The 23714-nt window shown below is 44.6% G+C and overlaps 2 protein-coding genes across 9 annotated transcripts in view; one reads left to right on the forward strand and one right to left on the reverse strand.

Moving 5' to 3' along the window:
* LOC138748364 (uncharacterized) overlaps positions 1-18345 on the reverse strand; it is a 169431-nt gene extending 151086 nt beyond the window's left edge. For 2 of the 6 annotated variants that reach the window (XR_011347978.1, XR_011347977.1), the window contains exons 1-4: positions 17276-17701; positions 12513-12591; positions 12334-12428; positions 11532-12028 (exon numbers count right to left, since the gene is read on the reverse strand). Coding sequence is in view for 4 of the 6 variants with exons in the window: in XM_069908422.1 (XP_069764523.1) it covers positions 11532-12028; positions 12334-12428; positions 12513-12569 (649 nt within the window). In the remaining 2 variants the exon portion in view is untranslated. Of the gene's footprint in view, positions 1-11531; positions 12029-12333; positions 12429-12512; positions 12592-17275; positions 17702-18152 lie in introns of those variants that run through there. The other 4 variants (XM_069908422.1, XM_069908421.1, XM_069908419.1 and 1 more) reach the window with 4 other exon arrangements.
* A 302-nt stretch (positions 18346-18647) lies between these two features.
* The window catches only part of metap2a (methionyl aminopeptidase 2a), a 44558-nt gene continuing 39491 nt past the window's right edge, over positions 18648-23714 (forward strand). The window contains exon 1 of one of the 3 annotated variants that reach the window (XM_069908424.1): positions 18648-19364. In XM_069908424.1, coding sequence (XP_069764525.1) covers positions 18767-19364 — 598 coding nt within the window. In that variant the 5' untranslated portion in view covers positions 18648-18766. Of the gene's footprint in view, positions 19365-19542; positions 19632-23714 lie in introns of those variants that run through there. The other 2 variants (XM_069908423.1, XM_069908427.1) reach the window with 2 other exon arrangements.

A 23714-nucleotide genomic window follows, 5' to 3' on the forward strand; every position in this document is an offset into this window, starting at 1 on the left:
TTATGGAAGAAAGGGTATAAATTTATACTAAAGCATCCAGCGGTATAGAAAATATTTATTCCAGGACAACAAAACAGACTATTCTCGGACCCAGAAGAAGCACGAAAATTTGCAGAACAATTACAAAAATAGACTGAGGGATGAAGACGGGTAATGAGAGTAAAAATGATCACGATTGATATGTATGTGGGTAAAGAGGTATAAGAGTGAATAGATAAAATGTGCATACGTGAAGGTATCTGTACTTAGAGGAAAATATAGATAGTATAGACAAGAATGAATAAGGGAAGGTAATGGAATAGAGAGAATAAGGAGGGAATTAAAAGAGTGACCTTTGTTACATATGAAAAGTGAAATCTTTTCTGGGGAGGGCTGGGTGGGGAGAAATAGCGGTCACTGCAAAATCAGTTGACGCTTGCGAGTGAATTCGCAAACCCAAATGGAGAGGGGAGATGTGGTTGTCCGACAAGGGATAAAGGACAACTCAGGAGGGGAAGGGGAGACTGGGGATAAAGAAGATATAAATAGGAGAATAAGGAAAATGTTGGATGTTGTAGGAATGTTGTCTTATAAAGAGTTGAAAATAAGAAAACAGAAATGGAAAAGGAGGAAAGGTAATGATGGAAAAACAGAAGGAGAAGATAAACAAAGTATAAAATGGCTACGCTGAACTATATGACTTTAAATATTAATGGAATACATAACCAAATTAAAAGGAAGAAACTACTAAATTTACTGAAAAAGGAAAAAATTGATATAGCATTTGTCCAAGAAACACACTTAACTGAATTGGAGCACAAGAAATTAAAGAGAGATTGGGTAGGACATGTAACAGCAGCATCATATAATTCAAAAGCAAGAGGAGTGGCTATATTAATTAGTAAAAATGTGCCCTTTAAAATAGAAGAGGAAATAATAGATCCAGCAGGGAGATATGTTATGATAAAATGTCAGATATATTCGGAGTTTTGGAATCTACTTAATGTATATTCACCTAACGAAGAAGATCAAAAGTTTATGCAAGATATCTTTTTGAAGGTAGCTAATACGCAAGGGAACATACTAATAGGAGGGGATTTCAACCTGAATTTGGATCCAAATATGGATAAAACGGGGAAAAAAATTAACAGGAAGAACAAAGTAACCAAATTTATAATTAAATCAATGCAAGAAATGAAACTTTAGGATATATGGAGGAAACAAAACCCAAAAGAAAAGGAATACTCATACTACTCGGCTAGACATAAAACATACTCAAGAATAGACCTATTTTTGTTATCAGCTAGTATGCAGGATAGAGTAAGAAAAACAGAATATAAAGCGAGAATACTATCGGACCATTCACCCTTAATATTGACAGTAAAGCTAGAGGACATCCCTCCAAGAATGTATAGATGGAGATTAAACCCCATGCTACTTAAAAGACAGGATTTTAGAGAATTTATTGAAAAACAATTAAAAATGTATTTTGAAGTAAATACGGAATCAGTGGAAGATAAGTTTATACTATGGGACGCAATGAAAGCATTCATTAGAGGGCAAATAATAAGCTATGTAACCAAGATGAAGAAGGACTATAATCAGGAAACAGAGCAGTTGGAAAGGGAAATAGTAAACATAGAAAAAAAATTAGCAATGAAGGAAGATACAACTAAAAGAAGAGAATTGGCGGATAAAAAAATAAAATATGAATATGTTCTTGGTGGGATCTCCTCCAGTTCTATTGCTAAAAGCAGGGGTGAATACATGCAATTTGGATATGCTCAAAAATGAATACTTTTTGGGAAGAGTTAAATCAGATATTAAGTAAAATCACAAATTGGATAGAGCACAAAAAAGATTCATTATGATAGCTTTTGCAGTAGCAAAAAAATGTATAATGTCAATTTGGAAAATGGAAGAGAGCTTGAAAATACAACAATAGTACATGGAAATAAATAAGTGTATTCCATTGGAAAAAATTACATATAATTTAAAAGACAAAGTTACATTGTTTGAACAAATTTGGGAACCATACATGAAATATAACAGAAAATGCCAGCCTCGGAACTCCACCTCCCAAAGTGATAAGAAGATAAACACGATCAGATTTAATCTGTAAAGGTAGATGACACATATTTCCTTTTTGATTTTCTTTTGTGTGAAGATGTTGTTTTATTGTATTTTATATGTTTAATATTTATTGGTTTTGGAGGGGGATGGGAAGGGGGGAGGGAGGGAAGGGGGAGAAAAAAGGGAAAATGTCACTATATAATGAGAAATATTTGTACATATTTTGGTTGATATGGTTCACAGTGCAATAAATAAAAAGTTACAAAAAAAATGATGCAGGCCGCTGCCGGTATGAATCTGTGGTAAAAGTTTTTCATACTGGCAAATTTCTGTAACCCCTTTACTGTACGTGGCTTGGTGAAGTGCCAGACCACCTCATCCTTTTTTGGGGAGGGGTGTTGCCCCGTGTTTGTTTATTCTGTGCCTCAGGAAATCAATAGTGTCCAGGCCGAACTGGCACTTCGTGGGGTTAATTGTCAAACCGAATTCACTCACCAGGTGCACAGTGTCTCAGGTGGGCAGCTTATCTTTGTGGCCACAGCAAGCGATGAGGATATCCTCAAAGAGATGAACACCAATGGGAGGTCTCAGCCCACTGCGTCCATCAGCCACGTTTTTCAGACAGAAGGGGATGCATAGGAATTCGAACAGGTCAATGGGGGTTATAATCGGGGTCTTGGGGACATCTGGGGGGTGAACTGGGATTTGGTGGTATCCCCAGATTAGGTTCATCTTAGAACCTTTGCAGGTTCGTGGTGAAGTCTTGGATGTGGGGCCCAGGATATCCATCGGGCGTGGTAGTCTCATTGAGGTGGCAGTAGCTGCCACATGGCCTCCACCATCACACCCCCCCTGGTTCTTTTTGGCACGATGTGGAGGGGGAATGGCCAGGGACTGTTGGTGTACCGTACAATCCCCAGCTCTTCCATTTTCTTGAGCTCCTCCTTCGCTAGGCTGAGCTTTTTGGGAGGGAGCCAGAGTGCCCTGGTGTGGAGCCCTTGGTCAGAATATGGTGCCTTACCCAAGCTTTGAGTCGGCCATGGAGAACTGTGGCGCCACTATTGAAGGGAACTCTGCCAGGAGGTGGCAAACTTGTTAGCTGAAAGTGGTGGGGGAGGGTGGGCGGGAGTTTGGCTTCCCCCAGAGGTAGAGGTAGAGTTTGAAAGCATGCACCAAGCGCCGTCCCTTGAGGTCTATGAACAGGCAGTGGGCACAAAGAAAGTTGACCCCCATTAGCGGGTGTGCCACTGCCACAAGGGTGAAAGTCCATGTAAACCGACTGTTGCCGAACCGAAGTGGGATGGTGCGGGTACCGAACGTCTGGATGGCTGCCCTCAGTGCTGGGCCCTGCTTGCCGTTGAGGGTGGCGAGGCCTGCGGGGGGGGGGGGGCAGGACGCTTATCTTGGAAATGCCTGCCTTGACAAGAAGTCCCAAACGTAGAGGTGGCTATCATGTGGGCCAACCGCTGCAGCCATCAATGACGGTTGACCACGTCATTTCCCAGAAACCCACAGGGTGGGCGGCATCAACAGGTTCTGCACCCCATCATTGATGATAGTAACAGAATTGTCCTGGGGTATTAACTTGCCTCTCTGCTGGTCTTGATCTCACAGTTGGATAGTCGTGGGGCAAGCTGATGTAGTCTACGACAGTGCTGGTATCCCTCTTCGCTTTCTAGAGCCTGATGCCCAGGCCATGATTCTCCAGGGGTCACTGAAGTCCTCATCCATGAGCTAGAGTCAGATATCCTCAGGCATTTGCTCCTGAAAGATCTAATCGAGGAGTAGGCAAGGGTTGTGGCCTTCGGTCAAAGTGAGCATCTCACTCATTGTGGGGACGAGCTCATGCCAGCAGAGCCCAAAAGTGTGGGTCAACAGCTCTTTGAGGGCTGCCTATTTGCCTTGTTCCAGAGGCTGCCGTAGGAAGTCTACAACACTTCCTGCTGTGTCTTGATCGAGTATGCTTACAACATTGAAGTAGCGGTGTCGTTGGCAGCAAAGGGTCGAAGCTGGAAATAAGCCTCGGCCTGGTCGAACCACACGTGTGGCTGTGACACCAGAAGGTTAGAAGCCTGAGAAAGACGGTGTGGATGGTCGCTGGCTCCGCCTGGTCCACCATCTTCAGGTCCAACTAGCAGTTGGACCTGTCGGGGTCATCAGTGCAGTGTTTGCACTATGCAGGCATGGAGAAGAACAACATGTACAACAAAGCCTTGAAGTCGAGACTAGTTTATTGCACTGGCCGTCGCGTATATATGGGCCCCAGGCCCTGACATCAGGGCCACGTGTCATTGGAATGCCGGCCTGGGTTTGCCCAGTGTTCCTGTCACAGTTCACTGTCTTCCCGCTATGCGGGAGGTCACCTGGGATAACAGCCAATGTCACACCAGGCCTGCGCTTTCGCTGCATTTGTTGGCCATTTTGTGGGCCAGTCTGCATCTCCGTGTGTGGTCCGCTACACTATCTTATTTAAATGGAAGGATTCTAATCTACCTACTTTGATTCAGTGGCTCTCTCAAATTATGTCATCTGTAAGTTTAGATTAAGTTAGGAATCATATATTTGATACTTAAATTTGAAGAGACTTTGCGACCTTTTATAAATTACTTCCACATGACATAGCTAGTACAATTATTTTCCCTTCCGGACTATATTTTATTTCTTTTCTTTTAGTTGGTGAAGACCAGGTGATTAATTTTTATGAATAAATTCTCAGGATAGGCAGTCTAGTCTTTTTCTTTTTCTTGAAGATTTCAGTTTGAGGTGATAAGAACATATTTGTTAATTGTGCTGTAATGCAATATATCATATGATGTCATGCAGTGATATTTTTCCCTTTATGATTCTGTACTCCTATTCTCCTCATGTATTGTTTACCTACAATAGGATGAATAAAAAGATTGAAAAAGAAAGAAAGTGTAAAAGGATACAAAGGGACAAAATCTGTCCCGTAGAGGATTCAAATGGTCAACTGTGTGGAGCCTCAAGTAATGGGAGAGATCTTAACATTTTTTTTGCGTCTGTATTTACTCAGGAAACTGGCATAGAGTATAAGGAAAGAAGGGAAACTAACAGAAGTGTTGTGGAACATATTATCATTAAGGAGGAGGAGGTGCTTGCTGCCTTATAGCAAATAAAGTTAGATAAATCCCCCCCGGCTGGATGTGATATTCCCTTGGACCTTGAGGGAGACTAGTGTAGAAATTGCAAGGATCCTGGCTGATACATTCAAAATGGCTGAATAGAGAGGGAAGGGGATGAAGAGCTGAAAGGGGGCAGGGAAGGGAGGAAGAAAGGAGAGCAGGTTAGCAGAAACCAGAATGCCGTTCAGCTAGAGAGTGCCCAGACAGAAAATCAGGTGTTGTTCCTCCAATTTGCAGATGGTCTTGGTGGGATAGTACATAAGGCCATGGACAGACATGTGAGTATGGGAGTGCAACGCAGCACTGAAATGGTTGGCCACTGGGAGGTCCCTGCCACTGGTGAGGCAGAGTGAAGGTGCTCTCGCAATCTGCAACCAGTCTCTCCGATGTGGAGAAGATCATAAAGGGAGCACCAGATACAGTAAATCAGTCCTGCAGATACAAACGTGAAGTGTTGCTTCATTTGAAAGGCCTGTTTGGGGTAGCTCCTGCCACCACAGGGGAAGCTGCGGGGCGTGATTGCTGGGGAGGGATGAGTGCACAAGTGAGTCACTGAGGGAGTGGTCTCTACGGAAGGCAGAGAAGGGAGAAGACGAGAAGACGTGTCTGGTAGTGGGATCCTGTTGTAAGTGCCAGAAATTCTGGAGCATAATGTGTTGGATGCAGAGGCAGGTGGTAGGAGAGGACAAGGACATGTGTTTGTTGCATCTTGGGGCAGAGGGGCTCAGGCCAGATGAGAGGGAAATGGAAGAGATACAGTTGAGGGCTGAGTTGGTAGAGGGGAATCCACGTTTGTAGAAGAAGGTAGACATTTCGGAAGATAGTAGACATTTTGGAAGAACTGGACTAGAAGACCTCATCTTGGGAACAGAAGTGGCGGAGACAGAGAAATTGAGAGAAGGGGATGGAATCCTTGCAGGGGACAGGGTGTGCGGAAGTGTAATCCAGGTAGTTGTGTGGGTTGGAGGGTTTGTAGTATATGTCAGTGTACAGTTTGTCTCCGAAGATGGAGACCAAGAGATACAGAAAGGGGAGAGTGTTGTTGGAGATGGATCAGGGGAATTTGAGATCAGGGTGGAAGTTGTCCGCTAAGTGTATGAAGTTGACATGCTCATTGAGTGTGCATGAGGCAGTCCTGATGTAGTCATCGATATACCGGAGAAAGCGTTCAGGGGCCTTGCCTGTGTAGGCTTGCAGCAAGAAATGTTCCACAAAGCCCACAAAAAGGCAGGCGTAGCTGGGACCCATGGCTACTCCTTTTCTTTGGAGGCAGTGAGACAAGTCAAAGGAGAAGTAGAGTTTCTCTTTAGGGTCTGTTGGAGTTCACTCTGCAGATGGGCAAGGCTTTATCTCCTACACTCACTTGGCCAGTCATGCCCAGAACAGAGTGTCTTCAGTTTTGGAGAGTTGTGCGTTGTGTCACGACAGACACCCATGACATGGCCTCAGCAGCTACGCCAGGTCGCAAATGTACCGAAGTATTGGAAGGTTTTCAAAAACCTGCAGTGATTCGAAGATGGCTCAGTCAAGAAAATATCGAATACTGGATGTTGAGAAATTGTTAAAGTGAATTGCATGAATTGTGAAAATTATTTGGAGAAGTGATCTAACTAAAATTCTAGATGGATACATCAAGATGTTAAATTTATCTTATGTGGGTTGTGGTACAGCAGATGAAGCAATGAGGAAATTTAGATTTAGTTAAGTTAAGAACTGTGCATGTTTGTTCTGTGAATAATTGTACAACCCGAAATAAGATAAGGTGGTAAATCCAAGAGAAGAAGCAAGGCTAGAGAGAAAGGAAGTGCTAGAGAGTACAAATCTGGGTGTAAATCAGTAAATAAGGCTGGAGATTACAACAAAAATAATAGAAAGACAAAACTGAAGGTTTTATATCCCAATCCATGTTGCCTTCAAAACAATATCTTTGAATGGAGAGTGCAATAAATAAATATGATATGACAAGACCGTTACAAGATGACATCAACTAGAGCCAGAATATTAAGGATACATGGCATTTGGAACAGACATGAAGTTAGGAAATATACAGTCATGACTAATAATTAATGGTTGTTTTAGGAAATGGAGAGGTATGATACCGGTTCAGGAAATCAAAAGGTAAAAGTAGCTGAGGTGAAGATAGATGACAATAAAGGTAGGAATTAAATTATTAGAGTGGCGTGCAGATTCCCTCCCAATACACAATACAAAACCGAGCGCCAGGGAAGTAATAATGGAAGCTTGTCTGAAAGGTGCAGTAATCATCCTGGAGTATTTTAATCTGACTAGAAAACTCAGATGGATAAAGAAAGCCTAGATGATGTTTGGAATGCTTTTGGGATAGTTTGTTAGAACAGTCCTTTCTGGAGCCAACCAGAAAGCAGGCTATACCAGAGAAAACTGGAAAAGCAGGCACAATTTTGACATTGGAACAACATTTGGACAGATGTGAAGGACTTCAAAGACACGGTCCAAAATGCAGACTAGCCCAGAATGCCAACTTGAATGAGTTGCAGCTCTTACATTCCTCCAATGCATGTTGGGTGTCAGTGTGTTTAATGATCAGCACCGTCAGACTAGACATCGGTACTTGAATATTCAGGTGCATTCTGTCAGTAGGGATGTCCATTAATTGTAAACGTAATTCTGCAGAAAGTTAGCTGTGCTGTGCTTTAAGACTGTATGACTCTATGAACAGATTTGGTTTTGTGCAACGAGATAACTATAATTAATTAATGACCTCATGGCGAAATGACCCATGTGAAGCAGTGATCATGATTATGACATTTCACATTCAATATGAGGGCAAGAAGTGACCAGGACCAATATTTTATATAAACGGCAATTTCAAGGGCATGAAATTAAAGCTTGCTAAAGTGAACTGGCAAATTAGATGGAGACCAGTCAAATGAGATCCAGCAACTGACATTCCAACAGATGGTGAAGAGTGGATGGCGAAAAGTGGGGAACTGGTGATAACATAAAATAATTTCAAACACAATTAATAAGCATATAAAACTTATTAGGAATGCTTAAAAGATTTTCTTTCTTCTTTCTTTGCCTTGGCTTCGCGGAAAAAGATTTATGGAGGGGTATGTCCACGTCTGCAGCAGGCTCGTTGGTGACTGACAAGTCCGACGCGGGACAGGCAGGCACGGATGCAGCGGTTGCAAGGGAAAATTGGTTGGTTGGGGTTGGGTGTTGGGTTTTTCCTCCTTTGTCTTTTGTCAGTGAGGTGGGCTCTGCGGTCTTCTTCAAAGGAGGTTGCTGCCCGCCAAACTGTGAGGCGCCAAGATGCACGATTGGAGGCGAGATCAGCCCACTGGCGGTGGTCAATGTGGCAGGCACCAAGAGATTTCTTTAAGCAGTCCTTGAACCTCTTCTTTGGTGCACCTCTGTCTTGGTGGCCAGTGGAGAGCTCGCCATAGAACACGATCTTGGGAAGGCGATGGTCCTCCATTCTGGAGACGTGACCCACCCAGCGCAGTTGGGTCTTCAGCAGCATGGATTCAATGCTTGCGGACTCTGCCAGCTTGAGAACTTCGATGTTGGTGATGAAGTCATTCCAATGAATGTTGAGGATGGAGCGGAGACAGCACTGATGGAAGCGTTCTAGGAGCCGTAGGTGATGCCAGTAGAGGACCCATGATTCGGAGCCGAACAGGAGCGTGGGTATGACAACGGCTCTGTACACGCTGATCTTTGTGAGGTTTTTCAGTTGGTTGTTTTTCCAGACACTTTTGTGTAGTCTTCCAAAGGCGCTATTTGCCTTGGCGAGTCTGATGTCTATCTCTTTGTCGATCCTTGCATCAGATGAAATGGTGCAGCCGAGGTAGGTAAACTGGTTGACCGTTTCGAGTTCTGTGTGCCTGATGGAGATATGGGGGGGGCTGGTGGTTATGGTGGGGAGCTGGCTGATGGAGGACCTCAATTTTCTTCAGGCTGACTTCCAGGCCAAACATTTTGGCAGTTTCCACATAACAGAACGTCATGCGCTGGAGAGCTGGCTCTGAATGGGCAACTAAAGCGGCATCGTCTGCAAAGAGTAGTTCACGGACAAGTTGCTCTCGTATCTTGGTGTGAGCTTGCAGGCGCCTCAGATTGAAGAGACTGCCATCCGTGCGGTACCGAATGTAAACACTGTCTTCATTGTTGAGGTCGTTATTGGCTTGTTTCAGCATCATGCTGAAGAAGATAGTAAAGAGGGTTGGTGCGAGGACGCAGCCTTGCTTCACGCCATTGTCAATGGAGAAGGGTTCGGAGAGCTCATTGCTGTATCTGACCCGACCTTGTTGGTTTTCGTGCAGTTGGATAACCATGTTGAGGAACTTGGGGAAAAATAGACCACAAGATCAAGCTTGTCAGATATGTAAAAAAATCAGGGTTTTTATGGGACGTTTTAAATAAAAATGATGGTCCTTAGTGTTACAGGATAATGTTACAATAGTTATGGGTAAAATATGTCTTTAAAAGAGATAGATTGTGGGGGGGGGGTTTAGATCAGGTTGCACTTCACAGAGTAACACTTCACAAAAGACATCTCATTTGAAATGTAGGAACTTTGCTGGAGTGAGACATTCAGGCACCAGTGACTTTCCAGAGACAATGGAACTACTTTGGAAAGGACTTCAAAAGAAGGTGCAAATGGAACAAAGTCCAGACAAAGCCTGATAAGATCTTTCAAAGATTGGGTTGGATCCCTGTAAGAAGTCATTTGGTTTTTTACAAGCAGTGAGAGAGAGAAAAAAAACAAACAGGTGATTTCTCTTCTGGAGATAGAGAAAGAGAGAGAGAGAGAGAGAGAGAGAGAGAGAGAGAGAGAGAGAGAGAGAGAGAGTTGAAAACCCCATTTTGAAGATGGGTTATGAGTTCTGAGTTCAGCATGTTCAAAACCCTTGTAGTCCTTACAAGAAAAAATGGCTGGCTAGAGTGTTTCTCCTGGAATAAAGGAAACGAGGAACTCTGAGGTGACCTGGAAGAAGAGGTTATCATTTGAAAAACCCATGATGGGGCAGTTTCTTCGGCAAGACACTGAAGTGACTGATTGGAGGAAATTAGTTGTGTGTGACCAACGAGCAACAAATTTCTCTCTGAAATCAACAAGAACCTTCCTGAGTGGTAACCATTTAAGCACCAGAGCCTGGTCGAGATCATAAATGTTGAATTCTGTGCACAGTATGAGAATTGTCTGATACCAGTGAACTTGGAGAAGTGAAAAGTGAATGATTGGACTGTGAAACAGAGAACTTTCCTGAACATATACATATTACATACACATGCACTTAGAATTAGAAGGGGGTTGTTAATAGTAATAAGTTAAAAGATTGATCCTGTTATTATGTGTAAAGAAAATTAAAAGCAACTTTTGTTTAAGTAACCATTGTCTTAGTCAATTTTTATTGCTGCTGGGTTTTGGAATCCTCTCGGCTCATAAAACTTAGAAACTGATTCTGGGGAAAAATGGAAAACGAGAAGATGTCAAATGAAGTAGTCTTCACTGTGGAATTAGGCAATTCTACAATAAAGAGTAAATTACATCTGACAGGGAAAGAGCACTAACAAGTTGTTGGAAATTCAAGATGACAAGTGGCTAGGTGCTGACGGACCATCCTAGGGTCCAAAAAGATACAGCTGGTGTGATAAATAACACTGGACAATTTTTTGTGAAAATTTTGCTTCCTGAAAAAAATTGGGGAATAAGATGAACACAAAGATAATTTCAGATTTGCTGTATCACACAGGAAGTTGGAGAAACATTAAATTAACTTCAGTTGAATGTAGCACATTTAATTGGATAACTATGCTGACACTTTGTGGTAGGTCAACTGCCGCTGATTTACTTTTGTACTCAGCATCCAATGCCTTTCGTATCAGTGTCCAACAATAGTCGGCCAGCATTGATGGATTCCAGTTGCCCTGATCCCAGTTTTTCATGGTCATAATGACCTGGTGAAATCTTTCCCCGTGTTTGTCACTGACTGCACCAAGATCAGCAGGGAAGACATCCAAGTGTGAACGCAGAAAATGTATTTTCAATGACATGTTGCACTTCATAGTTTGAAGTAGACTTAAAATATGACAGAAAATCACAAAAATAGGTTATATCTAAAAAACGGTACGATAGATAAATTTTAAAATGATTTTCATGATCAGCAGCCCAAAATCCATGAAATACACCCAGAAGTGTTCAGGAAGCAAAATCTTTGTTGTCCAGTGTAATGAGACATTTTTAATTCTCCAATTTAGGGAAGCCTCTATTGGATTAAGTTTGCAAATAATAGATATATTCAAATGTATCCTCTATTCAAAAGCACCAAAAAAAGTGAAAGCATTTACCTTCAAATGGAATGGATTCAACTGATCCCCTCTCGTCTCTCGCTGGCCTGGCATGCATTTCCACTGTAGGCATTTGAGTTATGGATCTAATGTTGTCACTCTCGCTCAGGACACTTTCAATTGATATCCTACCATGAGCCGATCTCTGACTGAATCTTCTCTGCAAAGAGGCAAATTTGCAAGTTGCAGGGGGCCATGTCCTCTTAGTGTATGTCACGTCTTTGATGAAGTCTTTCCAGCCATAATTCAATATATTCTCAAGCCCCTGAGGGAACTGGATTCCAACAATCTTGCAGTGAAGAAGCATTCCATTAATCTCATCCAGCAGGCTCAGGGCACAGATTTTCTGTCTTTCTGAATAATGGATATGTGAACTATCATTGGAGTTTGGAACAAAGGTTCTAATCGTATTAGCACTCAATAAAGCAGAAAAAGATCCCACTGAATATTCAGGACCAAGAACTGGGACTGTGGCTTGTCTTTTGATCTTTTGAGATCTGAAAGAAACGACAGACAGATTGGGATAAAATAATATAAAATCTCATAATATTCAGATCTATCATGATGTTTATACTCGATGTGAACTACTTCCCCTCTTACTCCATTAGCCCCTATCCTCTTTATGTTTCCTTCTGGATTCTGGCAATAATTCACAAAGAAATTCGCCATTGCTTGATAGTACATTCACCGTACAGGAAAGTCCTCAGAATAAACTTGCTTCCTTGCCATTACATATGTTCTCCATATGCAGAACTGCAAGAAATGAGCGAACACTGTCAGCAAGGATCATCAGCTATCTTACCTTACCATTTGAGGCTTTAAGGTTGAAGTCGTTATTTCAGGTTGCTGATCATCTTGGATCACCTTCTGTTCTTTTAGAAACTTTCTAAAGCTTGTCTGTAGGGTTAGAATTGTGATCTTATTATTCATTCTCTGTTTGCTAAATTGAGTTTAAGGAAGCTATCATATACTGGTACTTACTTGTTCAAAGAAAAGCACATCCTCAATGTTCAGAGGTTTATTTTCTTCGTTTGACATTGTTCCAATATGCTGCAGTCATCTGTTTAAGTAAAATTAAGTGAAAACAAGAGTTGACTTGGCAAATTGCTAATGTTTGGGAAGTTGCTTGGGAACTGGGGAGGGGGAAGAAGCTGGGATTATAAAACTGCTCTTTAGAGTTAAGTCAGTCATCTAAATACCTTTATGCTACACTGTACCTCAACTTGGAGCCTAATTTCAGAGCCTGTACAGAAAATTGGAGACTCAAGAGACTGCAGATAAGCAGACTGCAGAAGAGACACAAAAGAAAGCAGAACGCAATACAGCTGGCCATTCATTACAATGCAACCACCATTAACTGCCCAGCAAACATCAACAGTAGCCAGTGCACTGAAGAGCAGACTGGCATTGGAGAGGGCAGATGCCAAAGTTTTGGTCGTAAAGGCTTAGTAGAGAAGAAGGAAATCAGGAGAATTAGGCATCCACAAAAAGACAAGAAGCCCTGTGAATACAAGCTCAAAAGGATCATAAGGCAGCAGAAGGTCAGACTGAAATTCCAAAAATCTTGCAAGGTTTGACTGGCTGGATTGCAGGAGGATGCTTCCCCGGGGAAGAGACTAGAACTGTGGATCACAGTCTCAGATAAAGATGCTGCCACATCTGCAGCATTCAGCCTTTTCTTTCTACTTCAATAAAAAGAATGAGTCATTTAGGATTGAGACGAGGAGACATTTCTTCACTCAGGAATCTATAAATTTAAATATACAGCATGGTAACAGGCCATTTCAGCCCGCGAGTCTGTGCCGTCCAATTACTTAACCTAAAACATTTTTGTTTTGAACAGTGGGAGGAAAGCGGAGCCATTGGGGAAACCCCACGTAGACACGGGGAGAACGTGCAAACTGTACAGACAGTGCGGGATTCAAACCTTGGTCCTGATAGCTGGAACTTTGTTAACCACTATGCCAACCGTGCCGAAAGGACCCCCACCACTCAGGCCATGCCCTCTTCACTCTGCTACCATCAGGGAAAAAGGTACAGGAGCCTAAATGAGCACTCAGCAGCACAAGGGCAGCTTCTTCCCCACATGGAGCTTACCCAGAAAACCGTGGAGATTCAATCATTGAGTGGATGAGAAGCCGTTCCTATGGTGCACTCTCATCAACACAAGTTTACCAGCCCAGGCTCAGATATTCCCCAACACACAGGCACGTACATGGCCTCTCAGCACATTCCTTTCTCAACAGTTACTTTCTCAAACACACAAATACATCAAGTTAATTAATCCTGTCCTTGGATCGATGAATAAACACACAATCTGGGGTGAATCCCCTCCAATATTTAGTCCACAGTGCTGAATTTCAAAAGCATCATCTGAGCAAGTGCGACATTCATAGTACATAGAACATTACTGCACAGTGTCAGCCCTTTGGCCCACAATGTTGTAATGACCTATCTACCTAAAACATTAAACCTTCCCTACCCCATAACCCTCTATTTTACTTTCATCCATGTAACTGTTTGAGTCTTTTAAATGCCCCTAATGTTCCAGACTCCACCATCATCCCTTTCCATGCATTCCACAACTCTCTGTGTAAAAAGAAACTACCCGATGACTCCCCTAAACTTCCCTGCCTTAATTTTGTACAGATGTCCTCTGGTGTTGGCTACCCCCACCCTGGGAAAAAGATGTTGACTGTCCACCCTATCTATGCCTCTCATAATCTTGTTGACCACACCTGGGTCCAACAGGTGCAATATCAGATTTTCCAGACACTGACAGACTTCAGCTTCACCACACTGATACGCCCCTCACACAAACAGATTACCCTAAGAGACAGATGAGCTTGCAATCAGACACACTGCAGTGTAACATTGACACAATTAAAATACATCCACAGCCCCCTAGGACTATGCTCTCTCTCCTTTCATCCAGGGTAAAGGAATCCCAGGAAAGTTTTGGATTTGATGTACTGACCCGAAACACTAGCCCCTTTCAAATTGCAACACCTGTGTTGCCTCCTGGGACCCGCATGTGATTACTGGGGCAAAGATGCTAGAAGCACCTTTCAAGTCGCAGGGAGATTGACCCAATATATTGTCATGCACTCATGAAACTATCGGCAGTCAGTCTCCCCCCACACCATCAATTGCCAGCCCCACTGTCAGTCGCCACATCACGGGGCAGCAACCTCTCACCCAAGCCCCGTGGCAGTGATCTCTCTTCCCCCCCCCAACCCCCGCAGCAGTGGCACATCAGCCAGGGGTTTCCATGTGATGCCAGCGCGCAAGCACTGTCATCACTAGAGTAACCGGGTCAGCCATTTCCCCTTTCAAACAGTCGGGGCAGGATGTCCGGGTGTTACTGAGTTCCCTGACCACCTCTGAGGGTGGACCCGGTTGGGTTCTGACTGGGCTGCCCCTTTCAAATCATCATGTAACTGGGTCGCTAACCATGCAAATTGCCCGGTTAACCTCATTTTACATGGCAGTTTGAAAGGGCTTAGTGTTGACCGCTATTAAATCACCTCATCCTTTAAGGCCCGAAGCAAGGATGAATATCGAAATGACCTGCTCTCTCCTCCTTAAACACACTCCAACAGGTACAATATCAAACTGTTTTAGGCACTGACAAGCTTCAGCTTCACCACACTGATACGCCACTCACACCAACAGATTACCCTAAGAGACAGGCAAGCTTGCAATTGGACACATGCAGGCTCTGGCACACACTGTGATATAACACTAGGCCCATTTAAACTGCCAAGTAAAATGAGGTTAACCGGGCAATTTGGCCAGTTAGTGCCCCAGTTATGTGGCAGTTAGAAAGGGTTTGACCCGGTCAAACCCGTCAGAACATAAATGGGTCTTTTACCTACCTCAGAGGTAGTCAGGGAACCCAGTTAAATTTATCTAGGCCACGTCAACAGATGATCTGAACAGGAAAATGGCCGACCCACTTATTCCGGTGACATCAGCACGTACATGCATGACCAGGCAGCCAGCATCCGAACATCTGGCGGTACTTCCGGCGAGTACATGACAAATCATCACATGGGTGGGATTAGTGATTTAATGGGTAGATACCCTCTGCCATTTAAAATGTGCGTCCATGACCTTTGCCCCAATAATTGTACCCAAGTCCCAGGAAGGATGCCCAGCCTTTTCCCCAGTAATCGTACCTGGGTCCCAGGAAGGCAGTCCAGCCTTTTCCCCAGTAATCGTACCTGGGTCCCAGGAGGGCTGCCCAGCCTTTGCCCCAGTAACCAGCCCTGGATCCCAGGAAGGCTGCCAAGCCTTTGCCCCAGTAATTTTACCTGGGTCCCAGCCTTTGCCCAGTAATTTTACCCAGGTCCCAGCCTTTGCCCCAGTAATTTGACCCGGGTCCCAGCCTTTGCCCCAGTAATTTGACCCGGGTCCCAGCCTTTGCCCCAGTAATTTGACCCGGGTCCCAGCCTTTGCCCCAGTAATTTGACCCGGGTCCCAGCCTTTGCCCCAGTAATTTGACCCGGGTCCCAGCCTTTGCCCCAGTAATTTGACCCGGGTCCCAGCCTTTGCCCCAGTAATTTGACCCGGGTCCCAGCCTTTGCCCCAGTAATTTGACCCGGGTCCCAGCCTTTGCCCCCGTAATTTGACCCGGGTCCCAGCCTTTGCCCCAGTAATTTGACCCGGGTCCCAGCCTTTGCCCCAGTAATTTGACCCGGGTCCCAGCCTTTGCCCCCGTAATTTGACCCGGGTCCCAGCCTTTGCCCCAGTAATTTGACCCGGGTCCCAGCCTTTGCCCCCGTAATTTGACCCGGGTCCCAGCCTTTGCCCCCGTAATTTGACCCGGGTCCCAGCCTTTGCCCCAGTAATTTGACCCGGGTCCCAGCCTTTGCCCCAGTAATTTGACCCGGGTCCCAGCCTTTGCCCCAGTAATTTGACCCGGGTCCCAGCCTTTGCCCCCGTAATTTGACCCGGGTCCCAGCCTTTGCCCCAGTAATTTGACCCGGGTCCCAGCCTTTGCCCCCGTAATTTGACCCGGGTCCCAGCCTTTGCCCCAGTAATTTGACCCGGGTCCCAGCCTTTGCCCCAGTAATTTGACCCGGGTACCAGCCTTTGCCCCAGTAATTTGACCCGGGTCCCAGCCTTTGCCCCAGTAATTTGACCCGGGTCCCAGCCTTTGCCCCAGTAATTTGACCCGGGTCCCAGCCTTTGCCCCAGTAATTTGACCCGGGTCCCAGCCTTTGCCCCAGTAATTTGACCCGGGTCCCAGCCTTTGCCCCAGTAATTTGACCCGGGTCCCAGCCTTTGCCCCAGTAATTTGACCCGGGTCCCAGCCTTTGCCCCAGTAATTTGACCCGGGTCCCAGCCTTTGCCCCAGTAATTTGACCCGGGTCCCAGCCTTTGCCCCAGTAATTTGACCCGGGTCCCAGCCTTTGCCCCAGTAATTTGACCCGGGTCCCAGCCTTTGCCCCAGTAATTTGACCCGGGTCCCAGCCTTTGCCCCAGTAATTTGACCCGGGTCCCAGCCTTTGCCCCAGTAATTTGACCCGGGTCCCAGCCTTTGCCCCAGTAATCGTTTCTGGGTCCCAGGAGGGCTGCAGTTGCAAAGAGGCATTTGATGATGCCCAGCCCGCCAGGACTGCGCTCTCTCCTCCTTCACCAGGGTCAAGGAATCCCGGGAAGTGTCGGATTGGACACACCGACTGGGCCACTTCTCCCCGCCGCCATTCCCCATCCTCGGCTCAACCTCATTCCAGCACCTGCGCTTCCTTTTGCGCCTCTGCCAACTTTGTGCGTCTTGGCCCCCGCGTCCCAGCGGCGAGAGGCGAGCGGCTCCGCTTCCCCAGCCCCGCCACCGCAGTCCGACTGACCCGCGCAGGCCCGCACTGTGTCTGCGTTGCCCGGGGCGACGGCGCCTTCCGTTCGGGCACAGGCCCGCCTCAGGGCGGAGGGGATGGATCCCCCGCCGCCGCCGGCCGACCGACAGCGGCGTAGCGGAGCCGCGCTTCCCAGAGACCGGCCTCACGTGCAGGGTCGAATTCGCGCATGAAAGCTCAGGCATCAAGGAACGATTCCACCCCATCGGCCTGAATGAGAGGCTGGCACGAGCAGAGAACCATGTTTACTGTGCGGACGAGCACAGGCCAGAGGGTGGGTATCTGCCTCCTCATCGCTGTCGATGATTTCAGTGACCCACACCAAGTCGCCGCCCACACCGACATCCTGTGGCACACCAAGCAGTAGGCCGGTTCGCGCTCTTGGCCAATGATTTCCTTGGGCACCACATGGACTGGCATGGAGCAGTTCCCTTGCCGATGAAAGTCAAGGCCCTCGGCCTGTTTTCCAGGCCCTGTATCGTCAAGGGCCTACAGGAGGTTGTGGGCATGATCAACTTTTACCACTGAATCCTACTGTCACGCCACCCCTCTTCGGCCTGATTTCCAGCAAGGCCAAGGAAATCACCGAGAACGCAGAGTTTGCAGCAGCTTTCGACCAGGACAAGGATACCCTTCCAAACGCTGCCCTCCTGGCACACCCGCGGGTGGATGTGCCCACAGCCCTCACGGTTGATGCTTCCAACTCGGTAGTTGGCGGCGTGCTGGAACAATTAACTGAAGGTCAGTGGAAACCACTCACCTTCTTCAGCTGGTCCCTGCGACCCCCGCTGAAATACAGCTCTTTCAACAGGGAGCTGCTAGTCCTCTACCTCGCCATCCCGCACTTTCAGTATTGCTTGGAGGGGCGGAAGTTCACAGTCTTCACGGACCACAAACCTCTCACCTTCGCATTTGCCAAATTGTCGTATTCATGGTCGGCACGGCAGCAACACCACCTGTCATATATCTCGGAGTATACCACCACGTCCGGAAGAAACAACGTCATGACCCACGCACTGTCTTGCACCTCCATCTACTCGATGTATTCCCTGTCCCCAGGCTTGGACGATACGGCGCTCACCAAAGCACAACAGCCTACCGCACCACAGTCTCGGGCCTGCAACTTGAGGGTATCCCCATCGGCCCAACTGGCAGCAAACTCCTCTGTGACATGTCCACCTGCCAACCCCGGACCATCGTTCCAGCCATTTGGAGGCGTCGTGTTTTCGACTCACTACATAGTTTGGATAACCTGACTATTCAGGCACAATCCAACTGGTGGCAGATCAACTTGCTTGGCATGGCCTATGCAAGCAGGTCAGGCCCTGAACTAGGACATGCATATAATGCCAGACCTCCCACGACCAAAGGCACATGAAGGCCCCTCTTCAACCCTCCCAGTCGATGCACAGAAGGTTTGAGCGTGTCCATATGGTCATCGTCGGTCTGATGAAGGTCTCCTGTGGGGAAGGGGGGGGCGGGGGGAAGGTGCCAGTTCACCATGGTCAACATGTTCACCAGGTGGCCAGAAACCGTTACTGCTTGCCGACACTTCCACGGAGTCCTGTGCCAGACCCCTTATTGCATGCTGGGGTTGCATGTTTTGGCCTACCTGCCAACATCACCTCAGACAGGGGGTCGCAGTTCACGACCAGCCTATGGTTGGCACTGGCACAGCTACTTGGGAATCAGCTGCATGATACCACAGCCTACCATCTGCAGTCCAATGGCCTGATAGAGCGCTTCCAGCAGCATCTGAAGTTGACCCTGATGGTATGCCTCTGGGGCCCAGATTGGGTGGATGAGCTCCCATGGTGTTTCTTGGCATTTGCAAGGATCCCAAAGAAGACCTACCCATATCTTTGGCAGATATATGGTATATGGCGCCGTATTGTTGGATTCAGGCGAGTTTGTGCCAGCGCCCTATGGGACAGAGACACCTGCGGCAGTGCTCACAAGACTCTGAGAGAAGGTAGGAACACTAGCTCCTGTTCCAGCCTCATGCCACGGCCCAACACCTTCCTTCATCCCCGAGGACCTCCAGGACTGTGATTACGTCTTTGTCCACAGGGTCATGCACCAGACTCCACTCCAGTGGCTGTACAAGGTGGTGCATCATAACAGAACCATGTGTGTCCCAGACGTGAATGGCCATGAGGAGACCTTCACTATTGACCACCTTAAGCCAGCACACCTAGATCTGGAACACCCTGTGACTGTGCCACCCCACGTTGACAAGGTCAGCCACCCAAACGGACTAAAGTGTTGGCCATGGACTCCACACCTCCTAATGCTGGTTCTGGGGGAGATAACATATAATACAACATATATAACAATTACAGCACGGAAACAGGCCATTAGGCCCTTCTAGTCCGCATCGAACCAAACACTCCTCTCTAGTCCCACCTACCTGCACAATGACCATAACCCTCCACCTTCTTCTCATCCATATACCTGTCAAACTTTTTCTTAAATAATAAAATTGACTCTGCCGCCACTATTTCTCCCGGAAGCTTATTCCACTCCGCTACCACTCTCTGAGTAAAGAAGTTCCCCCTCATGTTACCTCTAAACCTCTGCCCCTTAACTCTTAACTCATGTCCTCTTGTTTCAATCTCTGCTACTCTTAACGAAATAGTCTATCCACATCCACTCTGTCTATCCCTTTCATAATCTTAAATACCTCTATCAAATCCCCTCTCAACCTTCTACGCTCCAAAGAATAAAGACCTAATCTGCCCAATCTCTCCCTGTACTCTAGATGCTTAAACCCAGGTAACATTCTGGTAAATTTTCTCTGCACTCTCTCCACTCTGTTTATATCCTTCCTATAATTAGGCGACCAGAACTGCACACAGAACTCTAAATTAGGCCGCACCAACGCCTTATACAATCTCAACATCACTTCCCAACTCCTATGTTCCATGCAATGATTGATAAAGGCTAGCATACTAAAAGCCTTCTTCACCACCCTATTCACATGAGTTTCTACCTTCAGGGAACGATGTACCGTTACTCCTAAATCTTTCTGCTCTTCTGTATTTATCAATGCTCTCCCATTTACTACGTATGTCCTGTTCTGATTCTTCTTACCAAAATGAAGCACCTCACACTTATCAGCATTAAATTCCATCTGCCATTTTTCAGCCCACTTTTCTAAGCAGCCCAAATCCCTCTGCAATCCTTGAAAACCTTCTTCATTATCCACTATTCCACCTATCTTAGTATCGTCTGCATATTTACTAATCCAATTCACCACCCCATCATCTAGATCATTAATGTATATAACGAACAACAATGGGCCCAATACAGATCCCTGAGGCACACCACTGGTCACCGGCCTCCAACCTGACATTATCCACTACCACTCTCTGGCCTCTCCTCTTCAGCCAATGTTCAATCCATTTGACGATCTCAAAATTTATACCTAAAGACTGCACCTTCCTAACTAACCTTCCATGTGGTTCCTTATCGAAGGCCTTACTGAAGTCCATATAGACAACATCCACCGCGCTATCCTCATCCACATTCCTAGTCACCTCTTCAAAAAATTCAATCAGATTGGTCAAACAGGACCTTCCGCCCACAAATCCGTGTTGAGTGCTCCTGATCAGACCCTGTCTATCCAGATATTTATAAGTACTATCTCTAAGAACTTTCTTCATTAATTTACCTACCACAGACGTCAAACTTACAGGCCGATAATTGCCAGGCTTCCTCCTTGAACCCTTTTTAAATAACGGAACCACATGCGCAATACGCCGATCCTCCGGCACTATCCCCATCTCTAATGACATTTGGAAAATTACCGTCAGAGCCTCTGCTATTTCCTCCTTTACTTCTCTCAATGTCCTGGGGAAGATCCTGTCTGGTCCCGGAGACTTTTTTTTTGAAGACTTTATTTAAAATTTTATAACATTAATATGGTCCTGGAGACTTATCCACCTTTATATTCCTCAAAAGCCCTAACACTACATCTTTCGTAATCACTATATTCTCCATATTTACCCAATTTGCTTTTTTTATCTCACATATCCCAATATCCTTCTCCTTGGTGAATACCGAAGAAAAGAAACTGTTCAATATCTCCCCCATTTTTCTAGGCTCCACACACAGTTTTCCGCTCTGATTCTCTAAGGGACCAATTTTGTCTCTCGCTTTCCTTTTACCATTAACATATTTGTAGAACCCTTTTGGATTAATTTTCACCCTGCTTGCTATAGTCTCCTCGTACCTTATTTTAGCTTTCCTAATTCCTCTCTTAAGATTCCTCTTACATTCAATGTATTTTTCAAACATCTCCTTAATTCCATGCTTCTTATACCTAATGTACGCCTCCCTTTTTCTTCGAACCAAGTTTCCAATATTCCTTGAAAACCACGGCTCTCTCAAACCTTTTGCCCCTCCTTTTAACCTAACAGGAACATAAAGCTTTTGCACTCTCAAAATCTGATCTTTTTTTTTTATAATTTTTTATTTTTCACACCATAAATCACATTAACCATGATACACATTTTTTCCTTTTCACACATATACAATGTCATTTTCTTCCCCCCCCCCTCCCCTCCAACCCTCCCCACCTGCCCCCTCCCATTCATTTAAGGTATAAAATCTAGGATACATTAAACCAGTCAGACCATGTTGTCATTCATTAAAAATACACCAGAAATTCCACTGAGTCCATTCTTTTCATTTCCTTTTCCTTCCGTTAACTTAGGTAGTGATTGTTCCCGGTAGGTTTTCGCTATTGTGTTTAATATAAGGCTCCCATATTTGTTCGAAGATTTCAATATTATTTCTTAAACTATATGTTATTTTTTTTTAAATTTTTTTATTTTTCACACCATAAATCACATTAACCATGGTACACACTTTTTCCTTTTCACACATATACAGTGCCATTTTCTCCCCCCCCCCGTCCATTTAAGGTATACAATCTAGGATACATTTAACCAGTCAGACAATGTTGTCACTCAACAAAAATACACCAGAAATTCTACTGAGTCCATTCTTTTCATTTCCTTCTCCTTCCATCAACTTAGGTAATGATTGTCCCCGGTAGGTTTTCGCTATTGTATTTAATGTAAGGCTCCCATATTTGTTCGAATATTTCAATATTATTTCTTAAACTATATGTTATTTTTTCTAATGGAATACATTTATTCATTTCTATATACCATTGTTGTATTTTCAAATTATCTTCCGATTTCCAGGTTGACATAATACATTTTTTTGCTACGGCTAGAGCTATCTTAACAAATCTTTTTTGTGCACCATCCAAATCAATTCCAAATTCTTTGTTTTTTATGTTACTTAGGAGGAAGATCTCTGGATTTTTTGGTATATTGTTTTCTGTAATTTTATTTAATATCTGGTTTAGATCTTCCCAAAATTTTTCTACTTTCTCACATGTCCAGATTGCATGAATTGTTGTTCCCATTTCTTTTTTACATCGAAAACATCTATCAGATACTGTTGGGTCCCATTCATTTAACTTTTGAGGTGTAATGTATAGCCTGTGTATCCAGTTATATTGTATCATACGTAACCTCGTATTTATTGTATTTCTCATCGTTCCAGAACATAACTTCTCCCATGTTTCCTTTTTTATCTTTATATTTAAATCTTGTTCCCATTTTTGTTTAGTTTTACCATTTGTTTCCTCATTCTCCTTTTCTTGCAGTTTAATATACATATTTGTTATAAATCTTTTGATTATCATTGTATCTGTAATCACATATTCAAGGTTACTTGCCTCTGGCAAACTCAAACTGCTTCCTAATTTATCCTTCAAGTAGGATCTCAATTGGTAATATGCCAGCGCTGTATCTTGAGTTATATTGTACTTATCTTTCATTTGTTCAAAGGATAAGAATCTATTTCCTGAAAAACAATTTTCTATTCTTTTAATCCCTTTTTTTTCCCATTCTCTAAAGGAAAGGTTATCTATTGTAAAAGGGAGTAACTTGTTTTGCGTCAATATTAGTTTTGGTAATTGATAATTTGTTTTATTTCTTTCTACATGAATCTTCTTCCAATTATTGAGGAGATGATGTAATACTGGAGAACTTCTATGTTGTACCAATTTTTCATCCCATTTATATAATGTGTATTCAGGTATCTTTTCCCCTATTTTATCTAATTCTAATCTCGTCCAATCTGGCTTTTCCCTTGTTTAATAAAAATCTGATAGGTATCTTAATTGTGCGGCTCTATAATAATTTTTAAAGTTTGGCAGTTGTAAGCCTCCTTGTTTATACCATTCTGTTAATTTATCTAGTGCTATCCTCGGTTTCCCCCCTTTCCATAAAAATTTCCTTAT

The sequence above is a fragment of the Narcine bancroftii genome, chromosome 13 (genome assembly GCF_036971445.1).
Source record: "Narcine bancroftii isolate sNarBan1 chromosome 13, sNarBan1.hap1, whole genome shotgun sequence".
Lineage (NCBI taxonomy): Eukaryota > Metazoa > Chordata > Chondrichthyes > Torpediniformes > Narcinidae > Narcine > Narcine bancroftii.